The sequence below is a fragment of the Lycorma delicatula genome, chromosome 2 (assembly GCF_047948215.1).
Source record: "Lycorma delicatula isolate Av1 chromosome 2, ASM4794821v1, whole genome shotgun sequence".
NCBI classification, from domain to species: domain Eukaryota; kingdom Metazoa; phylum Arthropoda; class Insecta; order Hemiptera; family Fulgoridae; genus Lycorma; species Lycorma delicatula.
The window spans coordinates 7,921,078-7,938,136 of NC_134456.1; the positions used below are offsets into that span (position 1 = coordinate 7,921,078).

Consider the following 17,059-nt stretch of genomic DNA (forward strand, 5'->3'; position numbering starts at 1 on the left):
TAATTCTACACTTTATCACACTCAAGAATATGGTACATATTTACATATCATATTCAAGATTAAGGTATGTTCGGTTTAACCAAATAGATAATAAAATGTCAGTACAGTTAATATTTTTTATTATTATTAGATAACTTAATAAAATGTCCGCTTAAAAACACTATAGTTCAATAAACTTATACTTAATTTAAATACAATACACTTAATTTAAATTTCTATGTACACAGAAACAAATACATAACTAGTTTTCACTAATTACCTTCTCTTTCACCCTTCCAGCGTGTTTTTGGGCAGAATCAAATAGCCCTTCTTTCCGCCATCTTGTGATCGCTACTGAAAAAACAACTGAACCGCTTTCATATTCCTTCCACTGACTAAACTAGAAAAGGAAACGAACAAGAAACGTTCCATACACACGCGGAGTAAAAAAAACTATCTTCCACTAGCACACCAGGGTCGGCACTGCGGGAGCGACAGTGCTGTCTCTCCCACGCAGCTTCCTATGTGCGCATGCGCACAACAGACAAACACCACGTCACTGGAAATATGAAGCGCAAAGTTCCATACAAAGAATTTTTTATCTTTTTTATAAACTGGGGGGATGGCTACTGATATTAAGCTTAAGTATTTTATATTGTATAAATATAAAGAAAGAATTAAATAAAAAAAGGACTCATATTAAATGGTATCGATAACATCAAGTGCAAATAGGGAGTGCTGCAGTTCCACAGTGCCTATACGCGAGCCGCCACTGATTGGTCGTGCGTAAAACATGTACTTTCTAAGTTAATGAAAACCACACAAAATGATTGCCGCTGTGCCTTGCTGATACTCATAGCGAATGCAAGTCCGATGGGAAACTGCAATCGTTTGAACTCGAAAGATATAAAATTTAATTTTTTGTGTCGCTAGGTATCAACGGAATGCGAAGGATAAATACGTATTCTCCTGCGGAATTCCCATGATAATCGTGGCTGCTATTATGTTGGGCAAGATCTCTTACCTCCATCGTTTTTCCCTTGTCCTTGGTGCAGAAGATCTTACATGGACTTGGTGCAAGCGAAGCTCTCTTTCCTCCTACGTTTCCCTCGAGCTTGATTTAGAAGATACGATAAGCTCCTACTGTAGGCTTATCTCCCGTTGTTCAGGTGTTTTCGACGTACATCTGTTTATTTTTTTGGCTGCAAGAGTTGTCTGACCAATACTCTTTCTTTTCTTCTGTGACGTTTCGATAGGTTTGAAGGGAACGGAATCAAAAGTTCCAATGAAAAATTTTCAAAATCATAAATTTTCAAACGCTCTTTTTCCAAAATAATTATTTTCCCATTATTATTATTATTATTATTTTTCCACTTCTAATTGAGCTACTATACGAAAATTATTTTTACTTCCTTGTACGAATTACTTTGATCGCGAAAAATTCGATTTTCAGATTTCAACGGATATAATCGTTTTGACTACCCCTGAACCATTTTGACTAGTTTCGGCGTGACGTCTGTACGTACGTATATCGCATAACTCAAAAACTATTAGCCGTAGGATGTTGAAATTGTGAATTTAGAACTGTTGTAAGATCTAGTTGTGTACTTCTCCTTTTGATTGCAATCGACTGAAACAAACGTGTCCAAAATCCTGATGTTTGGATTTTGGTATTTTTCTAACTGCACTAATAAGCCCTCGTTGAGAGCTTTTCAACGATATATAATAAGTGGTACTTATGTTCATTGGTTCCAGAGTTATAGCCAAATTAAATTTAAATTTTAAAATATTTGGATCTTGAAAGGGTAAGGTACATCAATTCGAATCAGAATTCATCTCCTTTTTTTAAAATTTTTTTTTAATTTAAATATATTGATTTATTAATAATCATTAACCTTTAATTGTAAATTTTTTTTACGATAAATTAGAATTCAATAATAATAATAAATAAAACATGAAAAATGTACTTATGTACTTTTCACTTAAAAAAAAAGTGTAATGTAATTTAATAGGGGTACAAAGAAATCATATTGTATCCACATCAGATTTTTTCAATAATCATCGATTTCTATAGTAACTATATTTTCTTGCCAATTTTTATAAACTTAATCACAAAATTTGTGTAGGTTAGAGCTAAACTGAATGAGTTAATAGGTAGGAGTGTAATTTTTCTTAAATGAAAAGTTGATAATTTTCCTCTTATTTGGAGTTGGTAGTATGCAAAATTTCATCACGATTGGAATAAAACTGTAGATCTGTATAAAAGACGAATGAAAATACCACTCTTCTTTATATATATATATATATATATACATCGTATATATAGCTCTTCATGAATGAATCTAACTTCAAAATCAATGAAAATGCTCTGAATTTTTTTTTTCTGGGGATTTAACTTGACAAGTAAATTTATTACGATAACGAAAAAAATATATAGTTATTTTATAAATGTCAATAATTTATTTTAAATTTTATTTAGATGTTAATAATTTTAAAAGAATTGTTCTAAAATTATTAATAAGAACAATGATTAAAGATTTTAAAATATAGAAAAATATTTATTATAGACAAATCATATCATGCGGGGCACCTAGAATCGAACTATGACCTTTTTTATTGTTGAATAAAAGAAACATGCATACTGATACATCCAAAATGCTGAAAATGTTTAGTAATTTACTAGCCAAATTACTTTTTAGTAGGTTGACTAGACAGGGGGCCTGGCCCCCTGGATCCCGCAGTGTTCGTTACTCTCATGATTGTCAGTATAATACTGATATATAACAATTAAAGTATTCAGGCTCTATAGAAACCTGAAAAAACTACATTACAAAAGACAGAATAGTAGTAACTGAGAAAGTAATTATTTTGGAAAAAGAGCGTTTGAAAATTAATGATTTTGGAAATAGTAGTAGTAATCAAAGTATACACACTTTTGACGACGAAAAATGCATCATTACTTATTTCTGTTAGGGTAAAAGAAATATAATAATGTAATAAAAGGATTAATTAATTAATTTTTTCTTTTAAGAATATCTTTAATTCACAATCTCAAAATCTCAACCTCAAAGGGACTAGGGCCTCTTGTCTACGGCGTAAAACCTTACGTGGGAAAACATGAATTTATCCTGCAAATTTGAGAACACTCAATCGGATGGTTCTTATACGATGCTAGGACAAACAAAACTACAAACTTTAATCTTTACGTATACATAAAATTGAAATACATAATACCTAAAAATATTTTTCAACTGTCATTTCAAAATTATATAAAATAGATAGTTTAACTTTACACTAATTAAGGCTGAAAGGATAATAAATTATTTTAATTACAATATATATATATATATATTCACAACCGCCTTAAAATCAATGTTTAGGAGGGAGGAGTTCTTAGTAGATGCTGTTAGACGAAGATGTGTTCAAAGTCAAACGTTCACAAAGTGAAGTTAGTTTATATCAGTTTGTTATACTCAGGTGGTCGGTGGAGGCAACAACTCAACGACGTAACTATATAGTGAAATACTTCGACGCTTAGTGTTAATAAATTTGTTATTTGTTTTGTTTTTAACGTTATATAACGAACTATTATAATGAAGAATCATTTAATTAAGTTGATTATAAATAAAGATTACTTAATGGTAAGTACAAATATATTTTATTTATTTATTTTTATTTATTAGCTTATTCCTGATAAGCTACATATATATATATGTTATAATTATATTTGTTCGTAATATAAATATAATGTAAGTATAAAATCTAAGTCATATTTAAAGGAAAAAGGTTTTTGATTCTTTTATTATTGTAATAAATTTTAAAATAATAAATAGCTAAAACTTTTATTTTGATTCAGTACATAGTAATACGTTACATAGATCACGTAAGAAATGGACAGATGTGCTATTTAATAGTTAAATGCCCAGCATTTGTCTTGTATTACGGGAAACCAAAGTTGATAAAACTTTTATCAGAGTAGCATCATAAAATATACAGTTAATTATAAAATAGAATAAAAGATGTAATTTAAACCCTTATTAATTATTTAAAATAGCTACACGTGAAATCATGTTCAAATATCTGAAGATATTAAATATAAAAAAATAATTCATTAATTATAAGAAGGAATAATGAAAAATATTTGAGTACATATTTATGAATATGAATTATTATTATTATTGTTTAAACTCATCAAAATAATAATATTTTTTCTGTAAAAGAAAACCTTTTTAATCTTATTTTAAATAATTTGATAGGAAGATCTTTTAAATGATTCAATAATTTATTAAAAATGACAATGAAAGATAATAAGGTTTTTCTCCTAAGCTTAAGAAGCAGTCTGTTGTGTTACACGAAAAGCAGAGAATTTGTCTGGTTTGAGAGAAGTGTATAATATGTTATTTTTATAAAAAAATCTGATGTGGAAATCACATGACTTCCTTGTACGCTTATACGTTTCTTTAAAATGAAAAGTATATAAAATTTTATTTCATAATTAGCTTCTGATATTTTTTCATATTGTTTTTTTTATTATTGAATTATTGTTTATCGTAAAACGTTTTACAATCAAAGGTTAATAATTATTATTAATAAATCAATATATTTGAATTAAAAAAAAAAAAAAATGTTAAAAAAAGGAGATGAAGTCTGATTCGAATCGATGTGCCTTCCCCTTGTAAGATCCAAATATTTCATTAATTAAAATTTCATTTGGCTATAACTCTGGAACCAATGAAAATAAGTACCACTTGATATATGTTGAAAAGCTCTGAATGAGGGCTTATTGCTGCAGTTCAAAAAAAGTCCAAAATCCAAATTGTTTGGATTTTGGACTTTGGATTGTTTGGCTATTTTGGACACTTTTGGTTGAGTCGATAACAATCAAAATGGAAGTGCACAACTAGATGTTACAACAGTCATAAATCCAAAATTTCAACATCCTACGGCTATTCGTTTTTGAGTTATGCGAGATACATACATAGTACAGATAGTAGGCTAGTAAAGTATGCGATAGTATAGATAGCTAGTATGCGAGTATGAGTTATGCGAGATCTGCACATAGTATGTGCAGACGTCACGCCGAAATTACTCAAAATGAATTCAAGGATGGTCAAAATGGATATTTCCGTTGAAATCTGAAAACCGAAACTTTTCGCGATCACAATACTTCCTTTACTTCGTACAAGGAAGTAAAAATAAGCAAAAATTCTTTTTAATAAAAATTGTACATTTATTAATATAAACACATGAAAAGTTAGTTACAATTTCTAAATATTGTTGAATATTTTTCATACTTATGGGTAGAAAGCAAAGATCTAATAGCCAATTTTTCTATCTTAAAAACTCGTTCTGACTTTTTTGAGGGAACTCCAAGAAATTATATTATACTTTAGATTGGGAATACATTTAAGCATAAAAAATATTTATCAATAATGAAAAGCTTTTTTTTGTCTTCAGTCATTTGACTGGTTTGATGCAACTCCTCAAGATTCCCTATCTAGTACCAGTCATTAAAATTAGATGATGTATTGTTAAACAGCTGTTCAATTAAATAAAACAAGTTAATAGCTAGTCATAACCTTGCTTCACTTTCCTATGTTGACATTTAATTGTTAAAATGGGATTTACAAATGAACAAAAAGTTAAATGTTGTGCATGGACCATTTATTTGACAATATAGTAGAGTCCATACGATAATTCAGAGCTGAATTTCCTGATGTTGATCTACAAACCAAAATGTCAATTTTTAAGTGGAAGTGTTTGTTATTGAAAATTGGCAACGTAGTTAAAAAATACAGCCGATATTTTTTTGTCTTCATTCATTTGATTGGTTTGATGCAGCTCTCTAAAATTCCCTATCTAGTACCAGTCGTTTCATTTCGGTATACCCCCTACATCCTACATCCTCAACAATCTGTTTTACATATTCCGAACGTTACCTGCCTGCACAATATTTCCCATCTACTGTCCCTCCAATATCAAAGCGACTATTCCAGAATGTCTATAAGTCACTCTTCTTTTAACTGTATTTTTTCAAATGCTTCTTTCTTCATCAACTTGCCGCAACACCTTTTTATTTGTCACTTTATCCACCCATCCAATTTTTAACATTTTCCTGTAACACCGCATTTCAAATGCTTCTATTATTTTCTTCTCAGGTACTCCGATCGTCAAAGTTTCACTTCCATATAAAGCTACGCTCCAAACATATACTTTCAAAAATGTTTTGCTGACGTTTAAATTAATTTTTGATGTAAGAAAATTATATTTCTCAGTGAAAGCTCGTTTCGTCTGTCCTATTCGGCATTTTATATCGCTCCTGCTTCTTCCATCTTTAGTTATTCTACTTCCCAAATAACAAAATTCTTCACCTCCGTAGTCTTTTCTCATCCTATTTTCAGCCGGTCCATCTACATTATTTCTACTACATTTCATGAAAATCTTAGCGTTTTATAAAGCACTACGTAATAAAAAATTGTGTTTGATTTTGTTGTAAACCAAATCAATTTGATCGTCCGAAGACAACTTATCATCTAATAAAACACCGTAGAAATTTGGACCACATAAATATTATATTTATCATTATTAGGGATTCTATCCATACGATCAATGATATTATGCTTACATGAGAACTTACGATCAACAATATTATGCCTACGTGAGAACTACAATGCAACGGCTTTATACATATTTAAATTTTAATGGTTATAATCCATTCAGTAAATACGTTTATGAACATTTGATTTAGGTGTTATTCCTACGCATTCTAGAGTACCTCCATTGTCAAAACTACTTTTGTCTGAAACATGTCAATTGCGAGTGACAATGCTAGGATGTGCAGATAATAACACTCAAACCAGTTATGGTAATCCTAGCGGAAATAAAAGATTTTATTGAAAAGTTTTTAAACTACTAACGAAGAATTTTCAGGTTCTTTTAAACAATTTGCCATTTTGAAAACTACCTATTTAAAATAGTATTTACTTTTTTAAACAGTTTTGTGGTGCTAACTCCTAACACTTCAAGATTCAAATGTAATCTTTTTATAATATCAAGTATATAGAAAAAAAAAATTATATTTATATATATGAAAAATATATTTATTTACGTATAAAAAATTAATTCGATAAGTGAAGATAGTGAGAAAAAAATTACATTTAAAACTATTACATCTATTGGGGAAAGAGGGGGCAGTTTTATGAATTTTATTTTACTAATTAATCAAAGTAATTATTTTTAACGGTATTTCTGAAAATGTTATAATTAGCTAAAACTTTTCAAATACCACATTTTTATAAATTCAATTTCCTAAAGTTGAATTTAGTAAATAAAAAACAAGTTATTATAAGTAATATTTCTTGATAAGTTAATTTGTTCCTGAGATATACGCCAAAATATATTTACATAATATATGTGCATACAAATAGAATTTTTTAAACCAAGATTGTCGTATTTTTTGATACACACATTTAGCAACTTTAGGATCCACAACATATTATTAATATATATATATATAATCCTGGATTATATAATAAACCAATATTATTTATATTTATTATCAAATTTTCATCGCGATAAAATTTACTTAAATTGTCTTAATCATGATAAAATGTTTGATTTTTTAGACTTTGGTTTTTTTTAAATTTAAATCACATTTCGAGCAGAAGCCAACAGAGTTGGAACTGCTTCTTATCTAATTTGTGGGTGAATGAAAACATATATATATATGGAAATGTGTCAAATTTTGGAGAATATTCGGCTTACGTATTTAGAAGGGTATTCCCTAAAGGAGTTGAAAGTTTTGGAAAAGTTAAACAAAACAAAAAATTAGGAACTGTATGCTGTTTAAGATCTGCTTTAAATTTAAGCAAATTATTAGTGAAAGAATTTAATTATTGATGTGTCCTGTAAATGTGTGTGTGTGTGGTTGCTTGGGGGCTCTATAGGATATGATTCTCCAACCGACTGATACCGTATTTTAAAAATAATCGTTTTAATATTGTATATCTAAAGCTTGAAATTGACAGCTAGGATAATTTAGATATTCCTCCACCCTAAACCAATTATATATATATATATATATATATATATATATATATATCTTAATTTGCCGACAAATTAAACATCAGCGGCATTTTAATTCATTTTTTATTGATCTTTTTTTTCAGTAGAAGATTTTTAATTTTAAATATTTGTTTTATTGTGTTAGTTTTATTCTAGTAGCCTAGAATTTGCTTTTCAAAATTTAAATCTTCTTAGTGAAAAAACTATTTGAAATTTAAACCTTATTTATTTTTTGTTTTTTCTAATACTTTTATTTATAATCGCATTAACAATTAGCGAGTTAACAATATATAACTGTACCAGTAAATGTGTAATCTTGAACAAATTCAGGTCGACCATTCCTGAGATGTGTGGTTAATTGAAATCCAAACACCAAAGAATACCGGTATCCACGATCTAGTATTCAAATCCGAATAGAAGTAACTACCTTCATTAGGATCTGAACCTGAAAACTTCGACTTCGTAAACAGCTAATTTACAACGAGTTTACCACTAGCCCAACCCGATGGTTAATTCGTTTTTATTAATCCTTATTTCTTTAATAATCCTTAAATTTTGAGACTAATAATTTTTAATTACATTGGAAAATCTAAATTTTAATTTTTTTTCCAGTTTTCTATAAAGCTGCATTTTGGTAGGGTACAAACTATGACGAAGGGATATTTTGTGGTTATATATCTATTATAAATTCAATTTTTGTAAGGAATTATTATTATTATTATTAGCTTTTATTTTATTTAATAAGGAAATTTGTTTTATTATTTTTTTAAGGGTTAAGGGCATTGACTACTGTGGTCATTAACCCTTACCACGACAAAAAAAAAGAAATTTCTTTCCCTCCCTGATAAAAACAGTAGCGACATAGTCAGAAAATTAATCTTGTCGAAATGGATAATCTAAAAATAAACTTGTCAAAGAATATTGAAACCCCAAAGAAACACAAGATAACAAGGGTATAAAGGGCTCTTGCCAATTAAAAGAAGACAAACCGTTTCGAACGAAATGTCAAAATTATCAAAACAACTACAATGACATACAAATATTAAAAACTCGTTCATATTTTCATTAAAAACTCTCTAAAAGCTCATAAAAATTATCTCGTTCTTTAATTTTATTGTCTAGGTTTACCCTTAGGTCATCCTTTTTTGCTTCTGTTTTAGTCTTCCTGAAGACCTTTCGACGTCGAATTCGAAGGATTCTGATGCCTCGTAGATGAATCCTTCCGATACTTCGCAGTAAATTACGAAGGATATCTTATTTCCGGCATTAGATGATATCGGGTCAGATAGTGCAGTCAGCAGTGGGTCTGAGTCGAGACTTGATGCACTCCCCGCTACAGCGTAAAGGGCAGCTGAAATGCTCGCCCTCTCACTTAATAGCTTCCGAGCTCGGGGCCTACATTTCGATTTTTTAATATTTTAATTTATTTTTCTCAATTACCTGAATGGGAATTTTTTCAATTTTAACTTTAGCTTCAGGCTTCTTTCCCACTTTCGTTTCATTTTCCTTCGCCTTGGAAATATTTGAAAGCTCATTCCTCGGTAAAGAACTCTTCTTTAATAATGTTTGTTTTTATCCTTGACAGTTTTGGGCTGCTATCCTTATATGTTCGATTATTCAATAATCCGTTCTACTGAATTTTCTAAATCTGACTATAATTATTAATATTAGTAAACATACATTTTACAAAAACGACATAAGTAACAGAGATATTTTCATTACGAAATCCTCGCTATATAAATCTAAATTAATGAAATAAAACAGCTAAATTTTACATAAAAAGTTATTAGAATTAATAATTACTAATGTAAGAATTACATATTAATAATAATATTTAGTATAAAGTTTTTGTTTTAAAAACATTTTTGGTTAATAAAATTTAAAAATCTTAATAGTTTTTACAAAAATCCGATGTGAACACCACATGACTTCCTTGCACGACTATTAAATTACATATACATATTTAAAAAAAAAAAAGAAAAGTACATAAAATTTTATTTCATTAATAACTCATTGAATTATAATTCATCGAAAACTTTTTTTTTTTACAATCAGATGTTAATAATTATTAATAAATCAAACGTGAACTTTATTTATACAATTAACATTATTACAATTGATATATATTAACTGTAAATAATTAATTTTTAACATCGTTTTGCTTATATGTTAATGATTAATTAAATAGAACGATGAAGTGCATCGAACCAGTACTGCAATAGAACTTTACTCGACGAGACAAAACCAAGAAAAAAATAAAAAGTTTAAGAGAGGATGATGAATATAGAGAGAGAGAATTTGAAAACTAGAGAACGTGTGCACAAATTAAGATCAGAAGAATTATATCAAACCAAAGAGCGATTAAATGATTGGCCACAAATAAACGAAATTATGATCAACTCTGACTATTGATCTGTTTGATCTATTTATCTGACGATATTGTCGGAGAATATTGTCCGACAATATCGGAGGAGTAATGAACTGAAAGATAAGAATTTTTCGCATTTATTAAAGATCGGGCATGTATATAAGTTTTTGTTCTTGTGACGGTCTATTTATCAGTCACTCTGTAGTTAACTTTAATGTAGATAAAATTAAACAGAAATTAGACTAGAAAATCCAAAAATACGATTTAAATGATAATTTTCAATTAATATTAAATAATCAGATGTTTCACCTTTTCTTTCTTTTTCCTGTTTAGCCTCCGGTAACTACCGTTTAGATAATACTTCAGAGGATGATATGTATGAGTGTGAATGAAGTGTAGTCTTGTACATTCTCAGTTCGACCATACCTGAGATGTGTGGTTAATCGAAACCCAACCCACCAAAGAACACCGGTATCCACGATCTAGTATTCAAGTCCGTGTAAAAATAGCTGGCTTTACTAGGACTTGAACGCTGTAACTCTCGACTTCCAAATCAGCTGATTTGGGAAGACGCGTTAACCACTAGACCAACCCGGTGGGTTAGATGTTTCACCAAATCTATTTCATATACACATATGTAAAATAATGCCTATTAAATTACATATACACATTTTTAAAAGTTCATAAAATTTTATTTCACTAATAACTTCTGATGTTTTTCATATCTTTTTGTTTTTATTATTGAATAATAATTGTAAAACTTTTTTTACAATCACGGGTTTATAACAATTATTAATAAATCGATATATTTAAATTTAAAAAAAGTTAAAAAACTAAATTAAAAAAATAGGAGATTAAGTCTAATTCAAACCGATCCCTTGTAAGATCCAAATATTTAATTAATTAAAGTTTTATTCGGCTATTACTCTGGAACCAATGAAAATAAGTACCACTTATTATACCGTTGAAAAGCTCTCAATGAGGGCTTATTGCTGCAGTTATGAAAAAGTCCAAAATCCATTTTTTTTTTAATTTTGGGATTTTTTGGTTCAGTCGATTGCAATCAAAAGGGGAGGGGCACACCTAGATGTTACAACAGTCTTATAATCAAAATTTCAACATCCTACGGCAAATCGTTTTTGAGTTATGCGAGATACATAAGTACATACAGACGTCACGCCAAAACTAGTTAAAATGGATTCAGGGATGGTCAAAATGGATATTTCCGTTGCAATCTGAAAACCGAAATTTTTGCGCTCACAACACTTCCTTTAAAAAAAAATGTTTGTAACTGAATAGTTACAAAAAAATTATACTCTTCAGAAAGTCAAAAGTCTCAAGACCACGTTATAATTGTTATACATAATTGCTCTACGGATAACATCAAGATGATAGTTGAATTCATCCACAACACATTGCAGACAGTCTTCTGTTATAGAAGTTACTGCAACTGTGATCATGATTTTCAGTTCATCCAAATCAATAGGTAATGGTGGCACATAAACGCTTTTGTTTCACATACTCTTACAAAAAAAAGTAAAAGGAGTAACGTCTGAGGAACTTAAGGGCCAAGAATGTAGTATCAAATCTTAAGACTCCCATATGCTATACCCATCATCGAGGCAATGTTTCATTTACGTGGCAGAGCCCCATCTTGCTGAAAAATAAATTCGTCAGAGTCTTCAACCAGTTGTGGAAAAAGCCAGTCCTACAGCATCTCAAAATAAGAATGCCCAGTTACTGTGTTTCTTTAAAAAAAAGAATAGGCCATTACCTTTTTTAAAGAAACCGCTTAAAAACATTAACTTTTGGTGAATCTCACTCCTGTTGTAGAACCTCATGCGGATTCTCAATTCCCAATATGAAAAATCGTGAAACTTTACCGCTTAAATGAAATGTTATTCATCACTAAAAATTAACCGCGGTAAGAACCTATCGTCTGTAAAGAGCATACGTTTTCTTTTGTTTTTTACATAAAGAACTTAATCGAAATGCAAGGGTCGTCTTAGTATAGGCCAAACGGTAAAATCGCAAGTTCTCTTGGCTAGCGCGAAAATTATTTTCTGGCTTCGCTGAAAATTCTCATGAATTCGAAATACATTTTCATTTGAAGTGCTTGTTCACCCTGGATTCTTCCCCTTACATAAACACCCAGATTCTTTAAATTGTTTATACCAGTGACGAATGTTCTTAACCGATGACCGGCTCAATCCACAAACACTATCAGAACGTATGCTGAACCGTTATTATGGAGTATCTTGTTAAATTTAGGACACAAAACACCTTCTGTTACATAATCGGCACGTTGTTCACCACTGAGGTTAGGTTACGTTTGGTGCTAGTGTTGCACTCTAGTGATCGGCATTTGAAACTTTGGGACGCGTACTTTCAAACGATGCAAATTTTATTCACTGACCTTGCGTGGTTGCATAGGTGTTTGGTATTGAAATCGAGTAGTAATTTTTGATACACTCTGTATGTTGAAATTAAAAGATGAAGATTTATTTTTATGCTCAGAGGCAGGGCAGAAAGGAATGAAATATAGCATCAAAACAGTCAATTGATTGATAACTTTAAAAAAATAAATAAATAAACTTACAGCAAATCTGCTTTACCATTATGACTAAAACTTTTTTCTAGACAAGTAAATTTCTATTTACAAAAAGCGTATTTTGTTTTTATTTCATACCATTTACTATGAAGAAAATCGCATTACCTAGAATATAAATCACGAAGTAGACATAAAAAAAATTAATTAAATGCTTCTACCTTATAATTAAATTATATTATGTCAAAGAAAAAAAATTCCACTTAATTTAATTATCCCTTTAAAATACCATACATATTATGTGAAAGTATTACTCTGTTTTTGCAGCAAGCTTTTACTTTACTTCATTTCATTAGTTGTAGAAATTATTTATTTTATTTTAAAGGATAGGTTGAGTTAATATAACCTCGATAAAAAAATAAAAACATTTTACTTTACTTATGTATTTTCCAAATTAATAATATATTACGATGCAAAAGCCCCTGAAAAAAGATTATATTTTTCAAGAACGAAATATTTCAGATAATAATATAAATAAATAATACACTTTTCAGTGAATTTATTTTTTGTACATTTTCTATTACTCTTTTGAGATATTTAATATTCATAGATTACAACTTCATTACTTGAGACATATTATCTTCTGTATCATAATACCTGAACAGTCTAAGTGACCTTACACAATACAGTTACTTCTGAAAATTGCAGTCATTCAAAAAAAAAAAAAAAGAAATAATTTTATACTTGACTAACTATGGTAATTGAGTAGTAAATAGTTCTTCCATGAACTTCTTTACCGATCAGAATATACTGTGGTACATTAGCATATGAGGCCAACTGAAATACATGTAATAATCAGGCCTGCAAATGATAACTTGACTTTGTCTACCTTGTGGAGAAATGCATATAGAGTAAAAATGTAAATATAGAGTTGTGAAATGTATGTAGAATTTTTTTTTTTGTTTTACTCTTAAAAATGTATCATTAACTTGTCTCTATCGTTCCTCAGATGCTTTACGTGTCTCATTGCCATAATAAACATTGATTCAGATAATATAAGTTTGTGTCTCTTATGAAAACACTGTGAATATGAGGAAAAAATAAACAAAATTAGAAAACGAGGTTAAATTCCATTCTAACTCCCATTTAGTAATTTCATAAATAGGAATCATTATTTGATACATAAATTAGAATTTAAAAAAATAATAAATTGTTTACAGAAGTTTAAGAATATTGATTAATTAAACGTGCAATTATATCAGACACACACACACACAGAGAGAGAGAGAGAGAGAGAGAGAGAGCGAAAGAGAAAGACAGTTCAAATTATAGATTTAGAAAATACAAAGTATGCAAGTTTTTATCTTCTAATATTATTCAGTTAAGCCCCGTTTAGAGCCATGCAGACGTCAAACCGATAATCCATCTCATTCCACACTCCGGCAAACATCGCTTCCAGAGCTATTGTTATTCTTTGGCTCGGGTGGTCAAGTGACTGAATTTTTTCTTGTTATACGATGTCTTACGTAATCCAAAAGAAAACTTCCAAGGGTATCAAATAGGGACTTCAAGGTGGACAAGCGATGGGAACTTCTCTGCTTATCCAGGGTTGTAGGAATCTATTGTTGAGCGCACTCACCAAAATGTCTGCATGATGTTGAGGGGCTCCATCCTGTTGGAAAATTAGACTCTCCGTTTTTTTTTTATTCTGTGGAAACATAATGCTCTCTATCATTTCTCAGAACATTATTCCCGTAATAGTCAGCTAGTACAAATTAAATTACCTAAAAAATCGATTATGTATAATACCACACCAGAAATTCACTTTTGGACATTTTCCGACGGATTCCACAGGTTCGTGTGGATTTCCTGAGCCCAAACTCGACAATTGTGGCGATTCACAATTTCGTGAATACGAAAATGTTGCTTCATCGGGAAAAGAACACGCTGCAGGTAATTTTCATCAGCAAAAATGAATTCTAACATAGTCATTACAAATTAAATTCTTTGTAGCTTTTCGTTAGGTTTAATTTCACGGGGTAGATGTAGTTTATAAGTAGAAAGTTTCAATCGCTTGCGAACAACGTCATAGGTAGTGATTTTAGGAATGTTTAGTGGACTACTAACACTACGAACTGAACATTTTGGATTTCTTTGGAAGGACATTCTTTCTGTATTTTCGGCACTTGTTTTACACCCACATGGTGTGTGCCCTTTGAAAATGCTACCGGTTTCCAAAAACTGTTCACATCACTAACAAATTACCAGAAAAGCATACCTACGTATGCTTTTGTCACGCGGAGAACGTCTACGATAAACTCGCGTATAATTTCTTTGTACTACAGTCACTGATTTTGTTTCTGCGAACCGGTACACGAAATATGCTTTCTATTGTGACGATGCCATGGTGTGAAGCATAAAATTGCTTTGTTTATGCAAAGTCTAACGCAGCTGGTATCTGACGGAGAATGTGTAAATTAAAACAAAATCGTCGCTTCAAGTTTATACATAAAACACTAATGTGTGCTACAAAATGAAAACTACATTCGTTCATAAGTTGGTATTTATCCTACCTGTAATTTGTGACTGTTATTATCTTGAAAACCGATAAGGTATCAGAAATTATAAAAATTCAAAATATTTTTTAAATTCTTAATTCGGGTCCAATGAGACTCCTTTTTTTAAAAAAAGTTCTCATACATATCTTCTATATTAACGTACATATAGGTGGATATTTAATGTTAAAAATTAAATTAAAAAAAAAATATTTTTTTTAACTACGGGACACATTTAGTCTCCTTGTTTTTCGGGGCTTAAAGGTTTATTTTTTTGGTGCAATTTTTTTTTTTTTAATAGTTGGAGGAACCCCATTTACGGGCGCCGAAGCAGTGTTGGACTCGCTAACAGGTTCCTCAAGATAGTAAAAAAGGCGTTATGTATTCCTGCGCAATACCGACTAAACCTGCACCTCTGGCGGCCCGCCCCTCCTAGGAATAGCTGCTTGGAGTAATTATTTAATTCAATCAATCGGTCCGATTGATTGTCCGTTTGAATAAAACCAAAAACTATTAGAAAGTATCTTGGCTATCTAAGAGACGTTAAATTACGTAAAATAAAATTTACCTACCCTTTTAGTAAAATTTTGAGATTCAAGATCCATGAGGACCACATCTACCTACTTTTTTACCGATCGAGACCAAAATTAAATGGTATCGTTGGTCTATATACAGAAATCATCGTGCAAAATTTCACCCAAATCGGTCTGTCCAGTCTGGAGATATCAAATAAAAATATTGAATACCATTCATAAATATGTACGTACGAACGTATATAAATCCATCCGTAATTTTTCAGTGCTAAAATCGTGTTTTTTGGTTAAAGGGGGTCATGAAACGTCAAGGTATGTAAGATTCCGGATATGAAAATTTTGATCAGATTAGCATAGTTCTCTTTATGTAGTATACTGTAAAGTTTAACTATGCCATTGGAAAAAATACGTGTTTAATTCTTTAAAATTTAAATATTTAATAATTATTTATTTTTGAACCACGTAAAATATTCAGCTGGAGTAATCTGCTCTACTGGATTAACCGCCATTCTACTACTGATTCTACTAACATATACTACTTACAACAGCGATTTACTATGACTTTATTTACCGGCGTATTAATTAAGTTCATTACAAATAAATTAGATCTATGCGTGCATATATGCGCATGTAGGTCGTGTGTTTGTCATCATAAGGGTTAAAATTAAAAAAAAAAATTAAGTCACGTTATTTCTTATTTAAAATCATCTTCGTGCATTATCTGTTACATGTTGTCGTTTTATAGCATATATATATAAATAATATATATATATATATATATATTACAAAATTGCGTCCTTGCTTCAAAACATGATGATGGTTTTTTTCTTCTATAAGCCTTATTACTTTATTTAACTTTACCTCGGTTTGCTTTACAGGATGGAAAGAAACTCACGATCATATAAATCACAAACAGACATTCTGTTGAGCCTGAAAAAGTAAATAAATAATAAATAGGTATATAATTTTATTCTACTGAATTAGTTCATTTTATATGTCGTAACCTGTAAGA

The 17,059-nt window shown here is 30.0% G+C and overlaps 1 protein-coding gene across 1 annotated transcript in view; it reads left to right on the plus strand.

Annotated features, from left to right (window-relative positions):
* Window positions 1-3,476: 3,476 nt before the first annotated feature.
* LOC142320106 (uncharacterized) overlaps window positions 3,477-17,059 on the plus strand; it is an 85,907-nt gene continuing 72,324 nt past the window's right edge. The window contains exon 1 of the mRNA XM_075357785.1: window positions 3,477-3,620. Coding sequence (XP_075213900.1) covers window positions 3,573-3,620 — 48 coding nt within the window. The 5' untranslated portion in view covers window positions 3,477-3,572. The remainder of the gene's footprint in view (window positions 3,621-17,059) is intronic.